At 43.0% G+C, this 26,083-nt stretch overlaps 1 protein-coding gene and 1 long non-coding RNA gene across 3 annotated transcripts in view; one reads left to right on the plus strand and one right to left on the minus strand.

Annotated features, from left to right (window-relative positions):
- The window catches only part of LOC120369614, a 163,766-nt gene that overhangs the window by 2,428 nt on the left and 135,255 nt on the right, over positions 1 to 26,083 (plus strand). The gene's annotated exons all lie outside the window — the stretch shown is intronic.
- The window catches only part of LOC120369613 (cytochrome P450 4B1-like), a 28,240-nt gene continuing 6,480 nt past the window's right edge, over positions 4,324 to 26,083 (minus strand). The window contains exons 3-12 of one of the 2 annotated variants that reach the window (XM_039483089.1): positions 25,808 to 25,852; positions 22,795 to 22,922; positions 20,929 to 21,050; positions 18,849 to 19,000; positions 17,847 to 17,953; positions 16,698 to 16,888; positions 11,025 to 11,158; positions 8,792 to 8,856; positions 5,916 to 5,998; positions 4,324 to 5,219 (exon numbers count right to left, since the gene is read on the minus strand). In XM_039483089.1, the coding sequence (XP_039339023.1) occupies positions 5,051 to 5,219; positions 5,916 to 5,998; positions 8,792 to 8,856; positions 11,025 to 11,158; positions 16,698 to 16,888; positions 17,847 to 17,953; positions 18,849 to 19,000; positions 20,929 to 21,050; positions 22,795 to 22,922; positions 25,808 to 25,852 (1,196 nt within the window). In that variant the 3' untranslated portion in view covers positions 4,324 to 5,050. The remainder of the gene's footprint in view (positions 5,220 to 5,915; positions 5,999 to 8,791; positions 8,857 to 11,024; positions 11,159 to 16,697; positions 16,889 to 17,846; positions 17,954 to 18,848; positions 19,001 to 20,928; positions 21,051 to 22,794; positions 22,923 to 25,807; positions 25,853 to 26,083) is intronic. The other variant, XM_039483090.1, reaches the window with a different exon arrangement.

The raw sequence follows: 26,083 nt of genomic DNA on the forward strand, positions 1-26,083 counted from the left end.
AACCCTCTAGGCCTTGTTTTTTCCTGTGTGCTCATTTTTTGCTGACTTCACCTCTCTTCATTAACATGTGACTTCGTATGTAAATGTGCAGCCATTGGGTCCACTTAAAGTGCTGAATTTACATCCTGGCAGAGAGATGCACAGTTTTGGTGACCTGCTATTACTTTATATGCTTAACAACAGTCTTGGCTATAAGTGACAATGTCATGTAAATAAGCAGCAATGTATGCACCATGGGTCTGGAACCAGAGGTTCTCATTATGGGTTGCACTTCCCTGGGGAGGAACGGGCATGTGCCAGGGGAGGCACAAGTACCGGTCTTTTGGCCGGGGCATTGTGCTGCCCCAGCAGATCCAGAGCTCTGTTCGGCCACGGAGCAGGGCAGAGGGAGCCAGACTTCAACCAGGGGCCAGCTCAGAGATGAGGGCTGGGCTCAAACAAAGAACTTCGGAACCGCTACGTTGTTAAAAAGCACAGATCTGCTGATCAGACGGGGAGAGGCAGGGCTTGCAGGAAAGCAGACAGAACTCAGGTCCCTGGAAGCAGGGTGTGTGCCTATGAAAAGTTGAGCCTACCCAACTCTTGAGGGAAGAGTCTTTGCTTTGAAGAAGCTGTTTGCAGTCTCTGTATCACCTACTGGTCACAGATGCTGAAGGGAATCCATGCAGGTGGCCAAATGCAATCAGGACAATGAAGTAATCAGAGTTGGTGTACGAGTGCTACAGCCTCAAGATCCAGGCTAAAAGCGGGGTCACTCATGGCAGTCCACTCTGAGAAAAATGAAGGCGCAGGGCCAGTCACTTGAACAGGTGCCCACAGAGAAACCGAGGTCAAAGGTACAGTTAGTCTTGAACCATGAGAGAGTGTTCTAGGATTTTACAGGGGTCCTCCTGGTCTGCTGCTGACATATCCAAAAGCTGCTGGAGCATGTGGCAGTTTTTCTCCATTACAGCTAATTGTGTGACTGTTCTTATTTTCTTTTCCTTTTTATCCAGCCCATTGCAATTTTGCAGGCTTCCCTTCCAAATAATGTCCAATTGCTAAACACATCCGTTTTCATGTCCATCTGCTATGGACAGGAACCTGATATGCAGCCACGTTTATTGTTTTCTCAGGAGCATTCTCCCCTCCTCCCATTATTCTTGGTTTCTGATTTCATGGACCTGCAGGAACCGACACAAACCTGACACCAGGATTGGTGTGTGAACATAAAGAGATAGAGCCAGGACTGTGCAACATTCTGGCTGTATTCCTTCCTCCACATTGAGTGTATATTTATATTGCAATAAAAAACCCACCACTCCACATTTCAGAGCCTGGGTCAGGTGATGTGGGCTTTTGTTGTGGGGCTAAAAATTGAAGTATAGATATTTGGTGTCAGGCTACAACTTGGGCTGCGAGACCCTCCCCCTTCAGGAGGTCTCAAAGCCCAGGCTCTAGCCTGAGACCAAACATCTACACTACAGTTTTATAGCCCAACACATGCCCCCAGCCTGAGTCAGCTGACCCAGGCTAGCCGCAGCCATGCCGCGGGGCTTTCAGCACTTGTAATACCGACAGACCCTGGTTTGTTGGCAGGTGGGATTGAACCTGGAACCTCTGGAGCTAAATGCATGAGCCTCTACTGCATGAGCTAAAAGCCATATAGCTGCTAGCTAAGGCTATAGAGCAGACTCATTAATCCCTCTCTAAGTGGTCTTGGTGCCACTAGATGGGGCAGATCACCATACCTGGAGATGTCTGGGTTAGAGACATAACTAGAGTTTCCTGGATCTTCAAGCAGTACTCTAACTTCCAATGCACAATCGTAGTGTAGCACCTCCTGTTAGGAAGTTATTTACTGTAACACTATGTTTCTACAGCACCTGGGCCCCAATCGGGCCCCTATCTCAGCAGGGGCCTCTTGGCACTACTGTAGTACAAATGATACTATTTCAGCTTTCCAGACCCTAGAGGGGTTTAGGACATCACATTAGGATACAGCAGGAGTGTCAGTTTCTCATGAGATCCATAGAACAGATCTGAGAGCCTGAATCCTGCTCAACTTATATTTGGAAACCTAAAGTGCTAACAAGATTACATTAGAATGTGTTTAATACTCGCTATTTAATGTGTGCATCAGTGACACAGCTGTGAAATCTCAAGATAACTGAGATAGATCTAAGTTGGCAATAGGTTTCACACTTGAATCTGGACAAACAGAGCAGATCTCTCATGTTAATGAAATTGCTCACTGAACATTTGAGATACGGGTTCTGCCACACATATTTCTGCCCTACGGCGGGACTTGCATACACAAGTTGTAAGAAAGTTGTACTGCTTTGACTAGGCTGGCAAGCAGTGTTTTTCAACCTGGGGTTAGGGAAGAAAAATCCTATAATGGCAGACAACTCATTTTATTTGGTAAAACTTGGTAATCTAATCATAGGTATATTATGACCATACCTCAGATGAGGGTATGCAGTAAACAACATTATTTGGAAAAAGGGGTATGTTATTTGAAAACCACATAGAGTGAAATAGCGCCCCCACCCCCCAGTGTCAGGTACAGTCATATCAGTATAAGGGTACTCTATACTAACATAGCTACTCCCATACGGGAAGGGGAATAACTACAAAGATGATAAATAAAAATTAATAGACTTGGCCCCAAGCCCACTTCCCATTTTCATATTTTGGGTTAATCACTCAGAAGAATTATCAGAGCTGTGTCTGCAGAGCTAATGCGCTGACTATTTTGACAGCATTATTCAATCAAAATTAAGCCTATTGTATTTCACACCCCTGTCCTGGGGAGCAAATTACCTCACTCCCTCACTCCCAGTATAGTTTGGTTTATGCTGCTCCATAGCTGCCTACTGTAGGGTTTCTACATAGAAGCAGGTACTAGCTAGTGTGGGAGTCCAAATACTGGACTAGCTGGACCACTGGCAAAATGTGGAATAGGATCCTGGTTGCAATTTTAACCATGGAGAGGCTACTGGGTCTGCATAATGGACTGAAATTAGACCATGAAGTAAAGAAATGCTGGAAGAAAGTCCCAGTCCTTAAACTTCAACAGGTGTATTAGACATTATTGTAGGAGGATCTTGCAGAGGTAAGCAAAAGAGCCATGGGATAGTTCACAATTATTGTTAGCCCTCTTTAAATATAGGAAAAATGAGACAGAAAGAGATTGTGGGTGAGGTTTTCCGAAGTGTCTAAGTAACTTAAAAGCAGCAAAGAGTCCTGTGGCACCTTATAGACTAACAGACATATTGGAGCATGAGCTTTCGTGGATGAATACCCACTTCGTCAGATGCATGTAGTGGAAATTTCCAGAGGCAGGTATAAATATGCAAGCAAGAATCAGGCTAGAGATAATGAGGTTAGTTCAATCAGGGAGGATGAGGCCCTCTTCTAGCAGTTGAGGTGTGAATACCAAGGGAGGAGAAACTGCTTTTGTAGTTGGCTAGCCATTCACAGTCTTTGTTTAATCCTGAGCCGATGGTGTCAAATTTGCAGATGAACTGAAGCTCAGCAGTTTCTCTTTGAAGTCTGGTTCTGAAGTTTTTTTGCTGCAGGATGGCTACCTTTAAATCTGCTATTGTGTGTCCAGGGAGATTGAAGTGTTCTCCTACAGGTTTTTGTGTATTGCCATTCCTAATATCTGATTTGTGTCCATTTATCCTTTTACGTTCCTTTTAAGTAACTTAAGAGGCCAAGTGGTGCTGATTTTCTATGGGTCTTGTGCTTGTAAATCACCTAGGTACTTCTGAAAAGTCCCACTCTGTTTGGCATAGGCACCTTGGTTCAGTGGATCAGGCATGAGTCTGGGACTCAGGTAGCTTTCTCCATAATGGTGCAAACAAGATGGAAGCATTGTCCTCTATACTGGTGTTGAAATTCTCCAAACTCATTGTTCAGGGAGACTTCAGAATGCATGTCAACATGGACTTGGATGTAAAACTCACCCATCATTAAATTAATTTATTGCTTGCTTAGGACACTCATTGGTCATTTCTGGCTCAACCCACACAGCTGGCCATACCTGACACACAGGTTTCAACCCTGATGTTTATAATGTTGTTTCCAAACTTGGGTTTTGATCATTGATGTTACTTTGTTGTCCTGCTCCCCTAACAACACAGGGTTTTGCTTCCAGAAAAATCTACTGCCCTGAATCAAGTTGTCACCTCATGGGTAGCCCCTGGGTACAGCAAACATCTCAGCATTTTACATTCCAGAATATGTCACTGAGTGGTTGAAGATTATTAATGTGTTTATTGAAATGCTCTCAACAAAACCTGGACAAGTATTTGAGTATTTAAAAAACACCACAACTCTTTATTAAGGGGTTCAACTACAGAAGGCATTAACAGATCCATTCCTGATAAAACTGCATCCGATTTAGTAAATATGGATCTCCACAAGCAATTTTTATAACGCACAAACCCTGTTCTCTGTTTCAAACCCAGAGCAACGCCACTGAGATCAATGGAGCAAAATCTGGCTTTTACCGTTGATTAAATCAGATTGCATTTAACAGGAAAATCTTGCTCCCACCAGTTTTTCCGTCTTAACTCAAAGATTAAAGGGAAGCTCACCTCCTAATGCGAAGAGGAAAATACTCCCCCCTCCTACACTGGGAGACACAATATTAAGATCCTCATTGCTTTGTAAGGTGGGACAGAAGGAATAGACAAAGGGCACTGGAAAAGCCAAAAGAGAGAAAAGTTTCTCTATACAGAATATAATTATGCCCTCACTGTACTGGATTTCAAAACCAGTGATTTACTGTTGTACTTTCGTTCATGTCTCTGTGTATGGCTAATCTATAAGCATCATTGACCAAATCCTCAGCTGGTGTATTTTGGCATAACTCCAAGTCAATGAAGCTATGTCACTTTACAGTGGCTGACGATCAGGAAGAATGTCTCCAACCAGCCTCACCCTTAACTTACTGTTCCTCAAATTTAAGATGAGCAAATCTACTTAAAAAGTCTTGTGACTTGCAAGCTTTGCTGAAAAAAAAAATCAAAGATAGTTTCAGCATGAAATAGCAGAGATATTAGGAAAGTTTCTTTAAATGCAAGTGTATTCCAGTCCTGGAGCGCAGGATAAGCTCAGTTACTTCATTAGGAGGTGTAGTCAGGTCAGGTGAGAGTTCGAAGCGGAGGAGGGTTAGGGCAAGAGCCACTTTCAACTCAGTCATGGCAAACTGCTGCCCGATGCAGTTCCTGAGAAGAGAAGGAAAAATACTCAGCCTGTAAGGGAGATTTATGGGCTAAGTCATTAATGGTCTGAACCAAACCCGCCGGAGTGTAAAGAGAGGAAGCTGCTCTAGTGGACTGGGAGTCAAGGGGACCTGAGTTCCATTACTGATTCTGCCACTGACCTGCCATGTGACCCTGGGCAAGTCACGTCCCTGTTCTGTACCCCAGTTTCACCTCCAAGCCTTTGACTATTTTGATTGTAAGCTCTTCCAGGCAGGGTCTGCTGTGGTGGCCGCCACCTTGACTGACACATCGTGAATTGACTCAGGGACACCCAGAGCTAAAAGCATGAGCTGATACATCTTGAGATAAATACCTGGGCTCTTTAAGTGGGATTGTAACAGACGAGTAGCTTCTGCCGTTTGGGCAGAGAGGGGAACGTCTAACACAGTCTCATGGTTACCCTGTCTCTTTCTATGTGTATGTACAGGTCCTAGCACAGTGGGGCCCCATAATATTGGTTAGTGCCTCTAGGTACTACTGTAATAAAAATAATATCTTTATCGTCAATGGACTTGGGATCAAGCACTAAAGGACAATCTATCATAATCATCACTTCTGAGAACAATTAGAGGTACACGAGATAATTTTCTCTCCTCTCATTGCGGTTTTCGGTTTTCTGGCTGTAGGTTTCACACAATTAATTAATTAATACGTCACCGTGGTCCAGCAGCAAAGGGCAGAAAGGCGAAGGAATGCTGATCAGACAAGTTGTCTTGTGAAAATCTCAGGGGGTCAAACACCTGGAAGAAAAGATCACTTGTACTCTAAAGACATTTAGTGACAAAGCTACCGCTGGGTTTGGCAACTGTGTTCACACAGCAAGGTCCCATCTCTTCCCTCGGCTAGTTAGATGATCCCCCATCTCCTCTGTAACTGAGGGTACAATTGGGCCCCATTCTGCACTGACTTGCATCCGGGGTAGGCAGCACCATGTTGCATGACGGACACTTGACAAAATTAACAGACTGAGTGACGGGCATTGGCGAGGGGTGGGGGTTATGTCATTCAGTCGTCATTCAACCTGCAAAATATCCACCATTTTCCACACTGAAAAAAACCAGTAACTTAGCTAGCTAGTTAATAATAATAATAAATTCAACTCACTTTAATGTTTTTGAATGTACCTCACCACGGCAGTCAATATTTTTTTGTGGGATGGGGCATTGAAATAAATATTCATCCTAAAACCATATATCCAGTGCATTGTTGCCAGTACTTTTCTATTGGTTTCAGAGTGATAGCCATGTTAGTCTGTATGAGCAAAAACAACAAGGAGTCCTTGTGGCACCTTAGAGACTAACACATTTATTTGGGCATAAGCTTTCGTGGGCTAGAACCCACTTCATCGGATGCATGGAGTGGAAAATACAGGAGCCGGTATAAATACATGAAAAGATGGGAGTTGCCTTACCAAGTGTGAGGTCAGTCTAACAAGACAATTCAATTAACAGTAGGATACCAAGGGAGGAAAAATCACTTTTGTAGTGGTAATGAGAGTGGCCCATTTCAAACAGTTGACAAGAAGGTGTGAGAAACAGTAGGGGGAAATTAGTATGGGGGAAATTAGGTTTAGGTTTTGTAATGACCCAACCACTTCCAGTCTTTATTCAGGCCTAATTTGATGGTGTCCAGTTTGCAAATTAATTCCAGTTCTGCAGCTTCACGTTGGAGTCTGTTTTTGAAGTTTTGTTGTTGCAGAATTGCCACTTTTAGGTCTGTTACAGACAGCCCCCCAACCTGAAGCAAATACTCACCAGTAACTACACACCACACAAAAAAACACCAACCCAGGAACCAAACCCTGCAACAAACCCCGGTGCCACCTCTGTCCACTTATCTATTCAAGGGACACGATCATAGGACCTCACTACATCAGCCACACCATCAGGGGCTCATTCACCTGCATATCTACCAATGTGATATATGCCATCATGTGCCAGCAATGCCCCTCTGCCATGTTCATTGGCCAAACCGGATAGTCTCTACGCAAAAGAATAAATGGACACAAATCCAACATCAGGAATTATAACATTCAAAAACCAGTAGGAGAACACTTCAATCTCCCTGGTGACTCAATAACACACCTAAAAGTGGCAATTCTTCAACAACAAAAACTTAAAAAACAGACTCCAATGTATTTATACCGGTCCTGTATTTTCCACTCCACGTATCTGATGAAGTGGGTTCTAGCCCACAAAAATACATTTGTTAGTCTCTAAGGTGCCACAAGGACACCTCGTTGTTTTTACTTTTTTATTGTTCTTGTTTAAATGTCTTATGAGAGGATGTGTGTGTATGTGGGCAGGAGGAGGATTAGCATCTCCCACTGACCAGGGTACATCATTTATCCCATGTCTGGGACCAAGGGGTCCCTCTCCCCTGTTTGTGTCGCTTATATGGGAGATTCCTCATCATGTCACAGGATGTGGGAAGTGGAGGCGGGGGGTTGCTCAGTGGAGCAGGGTTTCCCTTTCCCTTCACTGTGACTAGGGCACCCCCCCCCAGGCAGGGGTTATCCCGGGGTGGGTGGGCATCTTCTGCCTCCTGACCACGGCATCCCCTCCAAGGGGCAGGCTCCAGCTGTGGGCAGGGGTCTGTTGTGAGCAGGACCAGGGTGGAACAAATTCTTGGGGGGGGGTGGGGCTCACCTCTGTTGTCCTTCATCCCTGCTGTTGCTGGGGAGCTAGGCTGAGAGGGCCTCTGCATCCGGGGAGGTGGATCCAAAGGGCTGGAGCTAGGCTGAGGGGGCTGTGCAGTGCGGGGCAGCCAATGGGCTGGGAGCTGGGTCAGTGCTGCGGGGGGTGGAACGAAGCTGCACTCCGGAGGCAGCATGCTGCAGAGTGGCCAAGACAGATACTTCACAGCACAGAGGGATGCGGGGAAGCCGTTTGCGGGGGTGGGGAGGGGGGCACTGCCTCATGGTAAAAATGAGGAGGTCCATGCCCATGTACCTCAAAATTTTTACCATGGACACAGTGCTGACCCATGCCTGTATCTTATATATTCAATCACACATGCAATGTGCCAAAACTACCTGAATGGGCTATAAATTACTGCCTGATGTACAAAGCCATGTGGTGGAGAATGAGGCCTCATGTCACTAAGGAGAACCTTCATTGACTAACCTAATTGGGATGATGGGATTTAAAAGGTTCAGAGCAATTACACCTTTCTAAATGAATAGACGTCTGGATCCCATCTTCATTATCAGTGCAGATAAAGGGCAAGAGATTCTGATCTCAGTTGAATTGGTGTAAATCCTGAATAGCTCCATTGGGGTCCATAAATGTATTCTGGATTTACACTGGTCTGACTGAGAGAAGAAACTAGCCCTAAGCCTACATCCAAAACAATCCAATAAAGAACTTCCGCATATAGAGAGGCCAGACTGTACTTTTAAGGCCTGGCCCAAGATGCTGGTGGTATATAGCCACACTGCCCCAACGGAGGGTGGGGAGGGATGCTGTAGCAAGTTCCTTCCATTGTGCCCAGGCAAAAAGAAACTAAATATCACAAGAAGCAAAGTAACATACCTCTGGATCTTTCCATACCGCGGGGTTTCTGTGAAGAGCGTAAATGTGCAGAGACACTAAGCTACCTGGTAAGAATGAGAGAAAAGATCTAATGAGAAGAAAATCACCTGCTACAATATTTTCTTTCTATTTATATTTTTGTATTCCTGCCCCATCACCAGGGCTGGTGCAAGGATGTTTCGTGCCCTAGGCGAAACTTCCACCTTGCGTCCCCACCTTTCTTCCCTCCACCCTGAGGCGCCCCCCTTGCAGCAGCTCCCCACCCTCTGCCCTGAGGCCCCACCCCCACCCCAGCTCATCCCTGCTCCGCGCCTGAGCACCCCGAGCACGCGGTGGCTGCTTCACTTCTCCCGCCTCCCAGGCTTGCAGCGCCTAAGCTATACATCCTCCCAGTTGGACAGTGAGCCATTAATAACTACACTTTGAGAACTGTCTTAATCAGTTGTGCACCCATCTTGTAATAGTTTCATCTAGACCACACTTGTTTGTGAGAATGTCATGTGGGACTGGATCAAAAGCCTTACTAAAATCAAGATATATCAAATCTACTGAATCCACCCTATCCATTGGGCCAATAACCTTGTCAAAGAAAGAAATTAAGTTGGTTCCGCATCATAATTTAATAATTTGTTCCATAATCTTTCCAAGTATTGAAACTAGTCTGGTCTGTTGTTTCCTCTTTTAAAGATAGGTGCTATGCTTAGCCTTCTCCAGTCCTCTCGGACCTCACCCATCCTCCATGAGTTCTCAAATACAATTGCTAATGGTTCCAAGATTGCATCGACTCTTTAAATCCCAAGAGTGCATTTTGTCAAGTCCTGCTAAGTATGTCCAGTCCATCCACCCAAAGTATATGGGGTTGCTGCCTTATTTTTACTGGTATGCACACATCTATTTATTCATCTCTCTAGGCATTTAAGTTGCGCTCAGCACCACCTTGTCTGAGCGACTTACAGGTCGCTGTATAAATGGAATATAATATAATATAATATAATAAAAGGATAAATGGAAACACAGAAGACAGCTACAAGAATTACTTGAGGTTTGAAAAACATGCCTTATAGTGGGAGATTTACTAAGTTCAATCTACTTTGTTTATTGAAGAGAGGGCTAAGAGATAACATGGTCACAGTCATAGAATCATAGACTCATAGAAGATTAGAGTTGGAAGGGACCTCAGGAGATCATCTAGTCCCTGCTCAAAACAGGACCAACCCCAACTAAATCATCTTCATTTCTCCTCTCTCATTTGTAAGGCCAGGCTGTGAATACATCCCTGCAGAGGAGCCCTCCTGTTCACATACACAAACTGCTTAGTCTTAGTCTTCTCTTGCATAGGTGCGATTCCTAGACAGTTCTGGATAAAGTCCACACACGCTGTACCAGGTTAAAGTCACCCTCTTTATGGGGTTTGTCTTAATGGTAACACCAATTACAATGAAGTGACATAAAACTAGGCATTTTCGCTAAGCCCAGCTGTTCCAAGTGTGTCCAGAAGAATCGCCGTGGCTCTGCAGTTAGTTCCCTCAGATCAGAGAGTCACACCCCACTTCTTACGCCTCTTGATGGAGTTAGCAAGCTGTACTTGTCCCAGTACTTTAGGTCTTATTCAGCAGCTTTATGTATGGTGCTAATTCCTGCCCACAGCATAGGTCAGCTGAAGAGCTTTTCATCTCTCTTTGAGTACATAGATCTTGTCAGCTAGCAAAGCAAACTCATCCACCTCCTATGAGTGGGCCAGATCATTCCCCACATCCTCTGGAATTAATGTCCTTCCCAGTCTCTGACTTCTCTTTTTCCTCAGTCACTTCAGGATCAAAGTGCCATTGTTCCTTGCAGTAGATCGTTGTGGTCAGAAGGATATGTGAAATATGGCTGAGACACCTGGCTGGTGATTAGTTAATGACTGAGACAGATATGGATGCAGGGAAACGCTTCCTGGATTTTTGGTTCAGCTGACACTATTAGACCGTCTCTGTTTTGTGTGACTGCAGAATATTTATTCTAATCCATTTTGGTTATTGGTGCACTGCTTACCTTCCTAATTGGAGTAAACCAAAACTCTGGAGTCAAAACCCTTGGAGCTTTAGAGGATTTCTTAATCCTGATCCAAATGCCATCACTTGGGTCCATAATTAGCTGATACACACACATACAATACCCATTAGTTACTATATATAAAGTTGCAACCCTTAAACGTATAAAGAACACAGGAAAAGGGATAGAATCAGACCTTCCGGCAAAGTCCTCCCATCGAAAAATGTGACTGGTTCATTGAGTTGTCGATACACTTGAGGTACCGGAGGGTAAAGGCGGAGGGTCTCTTTAATGCACATGGTGGTGTAGGGCATGTTACTAAGGTCATTCCTGAAAAGAAACCAAAGATATGTGGGAATCTCCTCCCCAATGCCGAAATACAAGGCTGCCTGCACAACCTGTTGTTTCTCTAGGTGAATCTTTTAGATTGTAAACCCTCAAGGGAATCTACAGTCTGAAAGAAGTTCCCTCTTGTTCTCTTCAAATGGAAGGCTTCTGACTAAAACTGGGAAACGCTGTTATGTTTTTCCATACCCAAAGAGCAGTGAGGCCTAAATTCTGCTCTCACCAGCAGTGTGTTCAGCTGGAGTAATGCTACCAACTTCAGTGGGGTTCTCAATCTGTAACTGAGTACCTGTTTTCCAAAAAACAGGATCAGTTACTTATCTGATACAGCAGATTATTATTAATATTAATTAATTATTATTATTATTAATATTATTTCATTACACTATTTTTTAATGAAAAATGCTTTTTTGATCAAAATGAAAGTCTTTGAGGAAAATTTTTTATGGGTTGACCAAAACAAAAAGTGTTGATGAAAATTTATTTTTTTGATGTTGAAATGTTCTGGTTTTTCAAAAGGAGAAACTAAAATCTGAAAAAATGTTCAGTAAAACTTTTCAGGTTATAGTATACATTCTTGGGTTTTAGCTCGTGAAAACAAAAATCTTTTACTGACATTTCTTCAAGATTTGTTTTTGTTTTGTCTTCAAAAATCAAAGCAAAATATGGGAAATTTTGAAAGTAATGTTCTTAAATTTTCCATGAAAAATTATTTGAATTTTTCAACCAGCTCCTGTTCTCTTGTCTCAGGAAGTCTGTTTGGGACACCCACAATGTCCTAGTTTTTCATTTCATCCATATCAGACATTTTGATTTTTTAATAACTTACAAACGCTTTGTCCAAGACTTATTACTACATCAGGTACCATTTGTTCTGTTTTTACCAGAAGCCCCAATCCAGTGGAACTAGCATTCAATGTAATGAATGCTGTTTGCAGTGAAAGGAAAAGTTAAAAAGCGCAGGTGCAATCAAAGCTTTTCTTTTGCTCAAAGTGCATGTTTAACAACTGTGGCAAACCCAGGACAAATGGCTACAAATGGAGGGGTAGTATTTAGTCCCAGGGGGTTAAAAGGCCTCTCTCACTCCACTGAGGAGAGATAACCAGGGGGAAATAAGGTTCAGCTGGAAAAGGGGTTACCAGGGAACTAATTAGGTTCAGCTGGCTCCAACTGCTGGAGACCTTTTTAAACCTTCCCTGGCATGGAAGCAAGGGGGAGAGTGAGAGAAGCCTCCAGCAAGTTAGGTGTAGCAAGGCTGTGATCTCTTCCAGCCAGGAAGGCTGCACCCTGTCCCCAGAAGGGGAGAAAACAAGCACAAGAGACTGACTGAGGGAAGGATTAGCCAGACCCTGTGCTACCTAGAAGGGTTTGCTTTGCCCAAGCCTATGTCTCCAAGGCTAAAAAGGACTGAGTCTGCTGAGGAGAAGGAGGTACTTTGCCACACAACACTCCTTCAAGGTTACACAAACTCATACAGGGCAATAAGTTACTGGGAGAGGAAAGTCCTTCACTCTGAGACATATGTCCAGGTGGCTGTGGAATTAGAAGTTAGAACTAGGTAAGATCAGTACACATATTAAAAAAAAAAATGTAATTTGGATGAGTATTTCACAATTCCAAAAAATGTCACCACAAAAGAGTCTGACTTTTATGTTTATTTTTAAAATATGGTCACCTTGTCCCTCTAACATTATTGGATGTCTTAGATTTTTTTGATAAAATGCATCCTTTGTAGAGCTGGTGGGAAAATTTCTGATGAAACAAGAGTTTAATTGGAAAATGCCCATTCATCAAGCCTACAATTTTTCACAAATGAGATTTGGGTTCAAAGAACATTGCTGAATCTCAGGCAGTTATGGTGGGAAACTACTGGGGTCCCTGCCAGGTGGGACTGCCCTGGGGCTAGGGAACTCAAGCTTTTGTAGTCTGCAGCTCTGGGGCAGCCCTGCCATACCAGGACTTCTAGGCTCTCTGTTGTGGAGCTAGGAGCCTGGAAGCCTTGGAAGACCCAGATAAGACTCTCAGACTCTTACCTTAGAATCAAATGAAGTAAAAATCATAAATGAATCAAACTGTATCATAGAATCTCTAAGGATAGAAATTCCATGCTCTAATTATAAGAATATAGAGGTAGGGAGCAACTGGTCCTGGAACCCACCAGAGGAGAGGCAATTCTTGATTTAGTCCTAAGTGGAGCACAGGATCTGATCCAAGAGATGAATATAGCTGGGCCGCTTGGTAATAGTGACCATAATATAATTAAATTTTACATCCCTGTGGTGGGGAAGACTCCAGAGCAGCCCAACACTGTAGCATTTAATTTCAGAAAGGGGAGCTACACAAAAATGAGGAAGTTAGTTAAACAAAAATTAAAGGGTACAGTGCCAGAAGTGAAATCTCTACAAGCTGAATGGAAACTTTTTAAAAACACCATAATAGAGGCTCTACTTAAATGTATACTCTAAATTAAAAAACATAGTAAGAGAACCAAAAAAGAGCCACCATAGCTAAACAACAAAGTAAAAGAAGCAGTGAGAGGCAAAAAGGCATCCTTTAAAAAGTGGAAGTTAAATCCTTGTGAGGAAAATAGAAAGGAGTATAAACACTGGCAAATGAAGTGTAAAAATACAATTAGGAAGGCCAAAAAAGAATTTGAGGAACTGTTAGCCAAAGACTCAAGAAGTAATAGCAAAATATTTTAAGTACATCAGAAGCAGGAAGCCTGCTAAACAACCAATGGGGCCACTGGACGATCGAGGTGCTAGAGGAGCACTCAAGGACGATAAGGCCATTGCAGAGAAATTAAATGAAATCTTTGCAGTGGTCTTCACAGCTGAGGATGTGAGGGAGATTCCCAAACCTGAGCCATTCTTTTTAGGTGACAGATCTGAGGAACTGTCCCAGATTGCGGTATCATTAGAGGAGGTTTTGGAACAAATTGATAAATTAAACAGCAATAAGTCACCAGGATCAGATGCTATTCACCCAAGAGTTCTGAAGGAACTCAAGTGTGAAATTGCAGAACTACTAACCATAGTCTGTAACCTATAATTTAAATCAGTTTCTGTACCAGATGACTGGAGGATAGCTAAAGCGATGCCAATTTTTAAAAAGAGCTCCAGATGTGATCCTGGCAATTACAGGCCTGTAAGCCTGACTTCAGTACCGGGCAAACTGGTTGAAACTATAATAAAGAACAATATTGTCAGACATATAGATGAACATAATTTGTTGAGGAAGAGTCAACATGGGGAAATCATGCCCCCCCAATCTGCTGGAATTCTTTGAGGGGGTCAACAAGCATGTGGACAAGGGGGATCCAGTGGATATAGTGTACTCAGATTTTCAGAAAGCCTTTTCCAAGGTCCCTCACCAAAGGCTCCTATGCAAAGTAAGCTGCCACGGGATAAGAGGGAAGGTTTTCTCATGGTTTGGTAACTGGTTAAAAGATAGGAAATAAAGGATAGGTATAAATGGTCAGTTTTCAGAATGGAGAGGTAAATAGTGGTGTCCCCCAGGGGTCTGTTCTGGGACCAGTGCTATTCAACATATTCATAAATGATCTGGGAAAAGGGGTAAACAGTAAGGTGGCAAATTTTTCAGATTATACAAAATTACTAAAGATAGTTAAGACCTAGGCAGACTGTGAAGAGCTACAAAAGGGTCTCTCAGAACTGGGTGACTGGGCAACAATATGGCAGATGAAATTTAATGTTGATAAATGCAAAGTAATGCACATTGGAAAGCATAATCCCAACTATACATATACAATTACAGGGTCTAAATTAGCTGTTACCACTCAAGAAAGAGATCTTGGAGTCATTGTGGATAATTCTCTGAAAACAATAAGAACATAAGAATGGCCGTACCGGGTCAGACCAAAGGTCCATCTAGCCCAGTATCTGTCTACCGACAGTGGCCAATGCCAGGTGCCCCAGAGGGAGTGAACCTAACAGGCAATGATCAAGTGATCTTTCTCCTGCCATCCATCTCCATCCTCTGCCGAACAGAGGCTAGGGACACCATTCTTTACCCATCCTGGCTAATAGCCATTTATGGACTTAGCCACCATGAATTTAATGTGCAGCAGCAGTCAAAAAAGCAAACAGAATGCTGGGAATAATTAAGAAAGGGATAGATAATAGGACAGAAAATATCATGTTGCCTCTATATAAATCCATGGTAAGCCCACATTTTTTATATACTGTGTGTAGATGTGGTCACCCCATCTCAAAAAAAGATATATTGGAATTGGAAACGGTTCAGAAAAGGGCAATACAAATTATTAGTGGTATGGAATGGCTTCCATATGAGGAGAGATTACTAAGACCAGGACTTTTCAGTTTGGAAAAGAGACGTCTAAGGGGAGATATGATTCAGGTCTATAAAGTCATGACTGGTGTAGAGAAAGTAGATAAGGAAGTGGAGGATGGGTCCATCAATGGCTATTAGCCAGGATGGGCAGGGCTGATGTCCATAGCCTCTGTTTGCCAGAAGCTGGGAATGAGCAACAGGGGATGGATCTCTTGATGATTCCCTGTTCTGTTCATTCCCTCTGGGGCACCTGGCATTGGCCACTGTCAGAAGACAGGATACTGGGCTAGATGGACCCTTGGTCTGACCCAGTAGGGCCATTCTGATGTTCTTGGATGTCCTGGGAAAGCCCTTCCGTGGAGACTGCCACAGGGCCAGGCACTCCAGACTCCCAGCAGCCCAGGAAGCCAACTGACCCAGGAGACTGGAAGCTCTGAGGTCCCCGACTGTATGTCAGTGTTTCCAAAACAATGGTTTGGGGGATTTTCACTTCACACAAAATTTTGAACAGTTTGGTTTTGTTCTGATTTGGAACACAGTCAAAATTTCTCACACTGGAAATCCCAAATTTCTGCCAGCTGTAATCCTTAGACTGTGACAGATCTATGCTTCCCTACTTATTTTCATTGATGACTTGGGCACTAACTCTGCCATCGACTGCTTTCATCTCATTGATAATTCTTGGCACTTATTTAATACATTTCAGTTGTAGTTGTTTGTCAGTTATAAAACATATGGCAATTAATGCCCAAATCAACAATTATCATGAGCAGGGATGAAGCCTACCACCAAACCTTAAGGTGAAGTTCATCAATAAACATCTAAGGTGTCTGAGACAAGACAGAACAGGCATGTTAAGCCAGATGCCCAGTTAATGTATATCAGCAGGAATGCCCTGGAGCACTAAGTGACTTCAGTGGGGTTGACTGAGGGTCTGGCATGTTATTTCTTAGAGGCAAATTCTGTTCTCATTAGCACCAGTGTTAAGTCTGGAGTAACTCTACTGAAGTCTGAAGAGTTACTCCAGATTTATATTCTCAGACTCTGCACATGCCTAAAATTTAACTGGAGATGTTCACAAAATTTCAAACTCCCATCCCAAGTGTTAATGTGTAATGATTAAAAGCAGAGTCTTGAACTTTCTTAAGTCTCACCATTAGCTGACCCAATCTTCAAGGGGAAGCAATGTGCAATAAATGAGGTGTCTCACCACTGAATGGTCTCTCTGTCTCCCAGAATCTCCTTGATCTCCTCCCTGCATCTCTGCTGGTGCTCTGGGTACAGGGCCATGCAGTATAAGAGCCAGGAGATCCCAGTTGCTGTGGTGTCATGACCCCCAAACATGAAAGTGTCTGCCTCAGCACGTAGATCTTCATCAGGTAATCCTTCTCCATTTTCATCCTAATTTTAGCATAGAAAAATTTTGCAATTAAACTTCATGCTTCAGGGTTTAAGACAATCTCTAACTATTAGAGATGAGGATAAGACCTAATATGATGGGCAGATTATCCCACATCTGCTACTGCAGGGTTCTTATAACTTCACTCGAAGGAGCTGGCCACTGTTAGAGACAGGACTAGATGGGCCTCATGTCTGATCCAGTGGCAGTTCCTGTGTTCTTTTGTTCATGTTCTGCATTCCCACAAGAACCTACTGTGTGTGTGTGTGTGTGTGTGTGTATATATATATATATAGAGAGAGAGAGAGAGAGAGAGAGAGACAACCGTCTGAGGAGTTGCATATCAAGAATTAATTAAATCCAACCACTTGTATACAGTGCTGTGTAATGAATTCACATAGGTGGAACTTGAGAAAGAGAGTCAGGTTTCAGAAAAAACTAATTTTGGTGTGACATCAGGTAGTGCAGGTCTGGGCCAGACAAACACAACCATTTTAGCTAGAGCTGGGTGAATAATGGATTATTCAGTTCTCTTGCAATTCTGAAAAAAATTGTTGAAAAACGATTACACGATGAACCCAAGCGATTTTCCCCCCAACATTTTTGGTGAATTGAAAAGTTCAATTGAATGAAACATTTTGTTTCAACAAACTTGAAATATTTAATTTAGATTTCAACCATTTTTAAATATTTTGATTGACTTTATTAAAAAACAAGCACATCCAAACAAATTCACTCCTGGTATGAGACTCAATAAGACTTGTGCCCATTTATAGCATGTTTGAATTTGGCCTACTGCATCCAGACATTCCAGCTACACCCAACAGCCAAAAAGATTAGAAAAGGGAGTATTTGGTGAGGAAACTGCAGTCAGCAATGCTCAGGTATCTGCCAATGATACTTAGTGAAATGTGCACATGGTATAGCGCAGTTAGTTCATGTGTATTCTTCAGGACTCACCTTGGCACATAAAAGAATATCCAGAAAGTCCAGGCGCCTCTTTTTCTGGATCTTTTCGAGCTCTCGCTCATCCTTGAGCCATTCCTTCCTCTCCTTGATCACCTTCTCTAGGGAAAGAATAATCAACATATGATTTAGTTAAAATGTCACTGTGATTCACTAGTAATTCAATCACCTTGGAAGGCAAATGGTGGAAGCCACATCTCTAGATACATTTAAAAATGGACTGGTCAGATCACAAGAAAAAAGAATACTTTGCACCTTTCAACAGAGAATCTCAAAGTTCTTTACATTCAGTATTCTCAGAACGCTTCTGTGAAGTATGTACATTATGTGGTATTTCTCCCTTTTCCTGGGTAAGGAAATTTAGGGCACAGAAGTATTAAGTGATTTTGTTTCAAGGTCACATGAAAAGTCTGTAGCAAATGTAAGAATATATCTCAGATCTCCTGATTCCCAGTCCTATTATAATCACAAAACCATCTCATGGACTAGATCAATAGATTCTCCTCTCCTACCTTTTTGTTCCAGGACCACTTAGTAAGAGAAGGATTATCTCATCAGTCATATTCCCATCCCACTGTAACATTCAGATCCCACCACTGCCTGATTCTCATCAGATTTCATTCTGCAGATTGCCAGGCAGGTCTCTGTGGACTGATTGTACTCCATGAGTGCAGTTTGAGAACCATTGGATTAAATGACATAGTACTCTAGATTTCTTTCTTCTCTGATTCCACTGTATAATTCAATTAATGGACCAGAATGTGAGGTTCTTCTGGTTAATGGAGTTTCCCTAAAGTATAAATTTCAGGCCCCAGGTAATCTGAGGAACATTCATGGTTTTACCACTATATACCCCCTTTTTTAAATCTAATATTTTCCAGTATGTCTCCCCTGCCTGCCCAGAAGGCCATCCCTCTTAAGACACCCAGGATCTTGAGCATGGTTAATGTCTCAGTTGTACAGATGAAATCTTGAGTCAAGAGAGGAAAGAAATACCCGTATGGCGATGGACTATTCTGCAGGCATTCCGGAAGCGACGCCCAGGGGGACTGAACCAGTAGATGAGGTCATTGTGGTACAGAAATGTCCTCGTTCTCTCTTGTACCATGGCTGTGAGCTGACGTATAGCTTTGAGAAATGTATTCTCGCTAAAGGGAAGACAAAAAAGGGGAATTTAATGTGTGTTAATTAGGGCTGTCGAGCAATTAAAAAAAATAATCACGATTAATTGCACTGTTAAACAATAATAGAATACTATTTATATAAATATTTTGGTTGTCGTCTACATTTTCAAATATATTGATTTCAATTACAACACAGAATAAAAAGTGTGCAGTGCTCACTTAATATTTATTTTTGATTACAAGTATTTGCACTGTAACAAAACAAAAGAAATAGTATTTTTCAATTAATCTAATACGAGGACTGTAGTGCAATCTCTTTATCATAGAAGTTGAATTTACAAATGTAGAATTATATACAAAAAACTTGCATTCAAAAATAAAACAATGTAAAATTTTAGTGCCTGCAAGTCCACTCAGTCCTACTTCTTGTTCAGCCAATCGCTCAGACTAACAAAGTTGGTTACAATTTGCAGGAGACAATGCTTCCCACTTCTTGTTTACAACGTCACCTGAAAGTGAACAGGTGTTCACACGGCACTGTTGTAGCCGGCATCGCAACATATTTACATGCCAGATGCGCTAACGATTCACATGTCACCTTCATGCATCAACCACCATTCCAGAGGACATGTGTCCATGCTGATGATGGGTTCTGCTTGATAATGATCCAAAGCAGTGCGGCCCGACGCATGGTCATTTTCATTATCTGAGTCAGATGCCACCAACAGAAGTTTGATTTTCTTTTTTGGCGGTTAGGGTTCTGTGGTTACCGTATTGGAGTGTTGCACTTTTAAGACTTCTGAAAGCATGCTTCACACCCTGTCCCAATCAGATTTTAGATGGCACTTCAGATTCTTAAACCTGGAGCCGAGCGCTGTAGCTATCTTTAGAAATCTCACATTGGTACCTTCTTTGGTTTTGTCAAATCTGCAGTGAAAGTGTTCTTTAAATGAACAACATGTGCTGGGTCATCATCTGAGCCTGTTATTACATGAAATATATGTCAGAATGCAGGTAAAACACGGAGCAAGAGACATACTATTCTCCCCCAAGGAGTTCAGTCACAAATTTAATTAACCAATTATTCTTTAACGCACGTCATCAGCATGGAAGCATGTCCTCTGGAATGCTGGCCAAAGCATGAAGGAGCATATGAATATTTAGCAGATCTGGCATGTAAATACCTTGCAATGCCAGTTACAAAAGTGCCATGTGAACGTCTGTTCTCACTTGCAGATGACATTGTAAATAAGAAGCGGACAGCATTATCTCCCGTAAATGTAAACAAACTTGTTTCTCTTAGCAATTGGCTGAACAAGAAGTAGGACTGAGTGGACTTGTATGCTCTAAAGTTTTTAATTGTTTTGTTTTTGGGTGCAGTTATGTAACAAAAAAATCTACATTTGTAATTTGTGTTTTCACAATAAAAAGATTGCACTATGTTACTTGTATGAGGTGAATTGAAAAATACTATTTATTTTGTTTATGATTTTTACAGTGCAAATATTTGTAATAAAAATAATATAAAGTGAGTACTGCACACTTTGTATTCTGTGTTGTAATTGAAATCAATATATCTGAAAATATAGAAAAACATCCTAAATATTTAATACATTTCAATTGGTATTCTATTGTTTAACAGTGTGATTAAAACTGCTATTAATCGCAACTTTTTTTTCCCAGTTAATTACGTGAGCTAACTCCTATTAATCGACAGCCTTAGTGTTAATTAAAAAGAGACATTTATGCTACCTCAGTGCAACTTCATACTTTCCCATCACCACCACCCACAGGAATTTGGCCATGTTCCTTGCTTTTATTGAAAATCCCAGCCTAAATTGCTTTCCCTAAGTCACCCAAGAAGTCTCTGGTACAGCCGGAAATTAAACTCATATCTCCTGACTTTGAGTCCAGTGCCTTAAAGGCAAAACCACTGTCCTTCTCATACGGACCTGTGCTGGCAGTTGCTTTGATAACTGAAGGTGCATTTCAGCATGCTATCTAAAGCCATCAAGCCAACGTCTTCAAAGATATCCAGCGACTTGTCCTTTGTTATCCGCTTTTCCCATTTATCCTAATGTAAAAAAGAGAGGTCAGCATTCACAAAACAAATGGAATTTCTCAGATCACCAAAATCCCAGCCATCATCCTTTGAATAATTTCTTTGTCTGTAGGATCCGAGATTCATTTGCAATCTGTACAATATTAGGAGTATGGTGTGGAAATGAAGAAATGGAGGATTTGTGGTTGAATTTGAGCATATCTTTTAGAAAGACATCCGGTCTTGATTTAAAGATTCCAAACAAGGATGAATTAAACATTTTCCTCACTAATCTGTTCCAATAGTTGATTATGACTCACTCTTTTAGTATCCAGTGTAGTTGTAGGCTAGCCATGTCAGTCCGAGGATATTACAGAGACAAGGTGGATGAGATTGGGTAGTTAAGGAATTACCATGAAAGAGTTAGACAAGGTGAGGTAATATCTTTGATTGGACCAACTTGTGTTGGTGAGAGAGCTTGTCGGTCCAACCAAAGATATTACCTCATCCACTTTGTCTCACTCTTTTATGGTAATTCCTTAACTGCCCAACCCTGCTGATACGGCCTAGCTGATTTTAATATCCTGAGTCCACTGTTTTGGATGCCCCTCTGATAGTTACATTCAACTTGTGGAGTGACAGCATTAAACAAATTCCATTCCATACGTTATTCATAATACTGTATTCTTGTTGAGAGAGGCCGTGTCTACACTAGCATTATGCCTGCAAAACTTTTGCCGCTCAGGGGTGGGAAAAAACACCCCCTTGAGCGGTATCAGCTTTTCCAGCATTAGCACTTATCGGGAGATGCTCTCCCGATGGCATAGCTACTTCCACTCGTTGAGCTGGTTTTATTATGTTGACAGAACAGCTCTATCCTATTGGCATGACGCGGCTACCTGAGCGATCTTACAGCGGCACAGATGTATCAGTACAGCTGTGTCACTGTAAGCTTGTAAGTGTAGACATGGCCAGAGACATGGTAAGTGAGGAATATCTTTTATAGGACTGACTTCTTGTTGCCATTTCAAACACATTGGCAATAAAAAGTTTATCAATAGGTGTACAGCCCAGCATATTGCTATGGAATCTCAGGTCCTTCGGTCAGAAGAAGCAGAAGGAACATCTGGAAGTTGGTGAATCAGGGGTGAGGGTGGGGAGGTTGCCATATTGAATGTACTTCTTATGTTCTTACTTTTACTTTCTTAGCAGATCATGTATTAGGTGGAACCCTTTCATTTAGTGGGGACTAGCTTCTCACTCAACTAATACTGCTGTTTCAGTGAGTTACTTAAATAAAATGCCAGTGGTGATTAGAACTGAAAGCAGAGGAGATAACTAAAGACATATTAGACCTCATTCTCCTTTTGCATACACCACTGTAATTCCACTGATGTCAATGGGCTTACTACTGATTTATACTGGGGTAGAGGAGAAGAGAATCTGGGCCTTTGTTATACACAGGCTACACAATGAAGCAGTAATGTTAACGGGGCCCCACCCCAGCTCCTCTTGACGCCACTGACTCAGGGGTAAGAAGACAGGGTTGGGAATGTACTCTACTAGGCCACTGCTGGATGGAGTCTAGGGCCGTCCCTGAGACTGGCTCACCTCGGAACCCAGATGTGATTAATTCTAGGATGGAAATGGTGAGGAACATCTCACACTGGCTTGTCTTACTGTAGCAAATGAGCATAAAGTGCAGCTTGACAGGCCTTACGTTTCAGTATGGGAAGGGGAAGGTTAAGAATGACGACAGTAGCAGAGGGTTACCTACCAACATCAGTTTGGTGGAATCCGCCATCAGTGACACATAAGATTTCAGAATATCATTATGAAATGCAGGAGTCAGCAGTCTACGGTGCTGGAACCACTTTGGTCCATGTAAAACAATTAATCCTTTCCCTGAGGAGGGAAACACACAGTTTTAAGCCTTCTGGATTGTGGCAGAGAGTCTGGACTTCTGTCCATAACTTACAGCTCATGACAAAAGAAATCAGACTGCTTAGATGGGCTTAACAAAAGGCCTCACCAAAACAAGATAAACCCATACGATCTGGCCTGTGAAAGGTGGGCTTGTCTACACTATAAGTTACATTAGCATAACTTACGTCGTACAGGGGTGTGAATAAGCCACCCATGAGCAATGTAAGTTACACCGACTTAAGCACCAGTGTGGAAAGCACTATGTTGCGGAGGTGGTTTTATTATGCTGATGGGAGAGCTCTCTCCCATCGCCATAGAGTGTCTTCACCGGATGCACTATAGCTGCATCTGTGCAGATAAGCCGTTGTAGCACTTCTAGTGTCGACTAGCCCAAAGAGACAGTGTTATGCCCTTGAAACACAGTTGTTAATCGAAAAAAGGGTCTTTGTGTTCATCATGGTTTATCTTGGAGAACATGCAAACCCCTGCTGTGTGGGTACAGAACTGAAGAAAAGTGGTTTGGAAAGCGGGGATAGCTGTCCTAAATAAAGTATAAAGGGGCCACAAATACATTTAGGGCAGGTCTACACTTAAAAACTTGCATCTTCACAGCTGTGCTGCTGTAGCCAGGGCCAACCCCAGGCACCAGACCAGCAAGCAGGTGCTTGGGGCGGCCAAGGGGAAGGGGCGGCAGGTCGGGCTCTTCGGCAGCGGGTCCCTCGGTCCCTCTCGGAGGGAAGGACCTGCTGCAGAAATGCCACCAAAGAAGAAAGCGGCGTGGTGGAGCTGCCGCCGAAGTGCCACCGAGATCGCGGCTTTTTTTTTTTCCCCCGCTGCTTGGGGCGGCAAAAAGGCCGGAGCGGGCCCTGTCTGTAGCATTTTAGTGAAGACGTTCTATGCCGATGGGAGAGAGCTCTCCTGTTGGCGTAGTTAATCCACCTCCGTGAGAGATGGTAGCTCTGTCAGTGGGAGACGCTCTGTCTAAACCGATCCTTAGCTTGGTATAACGATGTTACTCAGGGACGTGGATTTTTTACTCCCCTGAGTGATGTAGTTATAGCGTAGTAATTGCCTAGTGTAGAGCTGGCCTTAGGCTGGAAGTTGGAAGGTGGTTTATAACCATCAGAGAAGTGAGGTTCTGGAACAATGTCCCCTTAGGAGTTGCGGGGACAAACCACCTAGACAGTTTGAAGATGTAGCTTGATACATTTAAGAACAGGATTATATGAGGGGGTTGCCTGCAGTGTCTGGGGACTGTACTTGATGACCCAAGCAGTCCTATGTTCTATCTCCCTACTAGCTTTTAGGATTCTAGCTCAACAGGAGCAGGGACTTTATTTGCATCAGTCAATCACCCTTGTGCAGCCGTCTCTACTATTTCGGTCTGTTGTTGTGCATATATCCAGTTTTATTTAGTTCACCTAGGTATACAGTGCCTCTCACAAAGCATCTAAATGCTAAGCAACTAAATTGTGTGTTTGGTGACAGGGGGTGTATACGCTCTACAAAGCCACCTCCTATCCTGTGCCACCTTTGTGCTCCCATTTCTCATGGAGGAGGGGGCAGGATTCCCTAGAGATCTTTGGCATGGCTGTAATGCACAGAGCATATGTCAGGGAGATGGTGTGCAAGGAAATTTCTTTCGCTGACTGCTTTAACTTGTGCTGGCCTTTACCAGCCGCAGGGAGGCAGGATTAGAGCTTCTGCTTCCCAGCCTTGTGGTCATTGAGGACTTTCAGCCAATGAGATGCAAATTAGAGTGGTCCATAGTGGGGTGGTGGAAAGCAGCAAAATCTCATGGCTCCTATGGGATCCCTGGGAGGTTAGGAAGGGGCAGCTTGCTCCCTTACCTTGTCCTCCTGATGCTCCCATCCCATCCCTTCTCTGGCCCCCACTGGGTCCTGAAGCAGCAGCTTCCTTCTCTCCCCACCCACACAGACTCAGCTGCAGGGGAGGGGACACATGAATCTTCAGTACTGGGTCTTTGAGCAGGTGGAGTGAGTTTCACCCCGTAAGATCTCTTCCTCTTGTATTAATTTAGATGGAATAAATGGGCCCAAGAGCCAAGCATGTTAACATAACCCAGTCACTGACCAGCATTAAACAGTTTCACACACAGTTCAGGGTTTGGTGTGCAGAAACCCCAGCCTCCTTAGTACCAGGGCAAATGCGCCTTTACAAACCCTTTTAACCCCTTATTAAAGATACTGGAAAAGAAGAAAAAACAGTTCAAGCATTTGAAATGTCAAGTCTCAAGTAAGGCTTTCATTGTGACCACATCCCTTGTTCCCTTTCCCTTTAGCTGGAGAGAAGCTTTTAAGAAGGAAAAACACCCTTGTGAGACAGTCTCTTACACGGTACCAAAGACGGTAATAACTGTCCTTTGGGGTGGGGGGGAATTAGTTGAAATGGGCTGGAGCCGATCCTATTTCCTAAGAGACAAAACAAGACAAACCCCAAAAGGGGAAGGAAAAGATCAGCAAAGAGACATTGCAGCTTCTGTCTCTGGTGTTGACTTTTACTTGCAACCTCAGTGCTGGAATTAGGCCGGGTCTCTGACTCAAAGATTTTGGTCCTTTGATTTCTAGTCCTCCACTTCTCTTGTTTACCAGGCCTGATCTGAACACAACCCTTGAGTTACATCCGGAGGCCTTTTTGAGTGGACTACTTCAGTCTCCAGCTCCCTTTTGCACCTTTTCCCATCAGTGTTTATGGTTCTAGGTTGTTGTGACACTTCATAAATTTCCCACTCACTTTTCACAGTTGGGCTCGCAAGTCGGGTAAATTTGTGCACCCAGTTAACCCAACAGTCCCTACAGAACTGAGTTATGTAATGTTATGTGAGAGCCAAAAAGCATACGTACCAGTCCATGGGACAAAGAAATTATAGAAGTCACCAGCCTTCGGATCTGAAAAATGCACCAGAAATGTGTGTTTTAATGGAATCAACTTTGCCTTCTAAGGCAAGCTATGTCAGTAAATCAAGGGGTCATGCAGGGGGGTAAGTTTTTGCCCTCCCATGACATCCTATACTTCAGTAGGGAAAAGCAAAGCATTTTCATGGAACCCATTAAGGGCTAGATTGTTGCTTTTAAGCCCCAGTGGGTGGTGGTATTGCAGATCTGCCCCGCCCCAACTGG

Source organism: Mauremys reevesii, linkage group 8 (genome assembly GCF_016161935.1).
Source record: "Mauremys reevesii isolate NIE-2019 linkage group 8, ASM1616193v1, whole genome shotgun sequence".
NCBI classification, from domain to species: domain Eukaryota; kingdom Metazoa; phylum Chordata; order Testudines; family Geoemydidae; genus Mauremys; species Mauremys reevesii.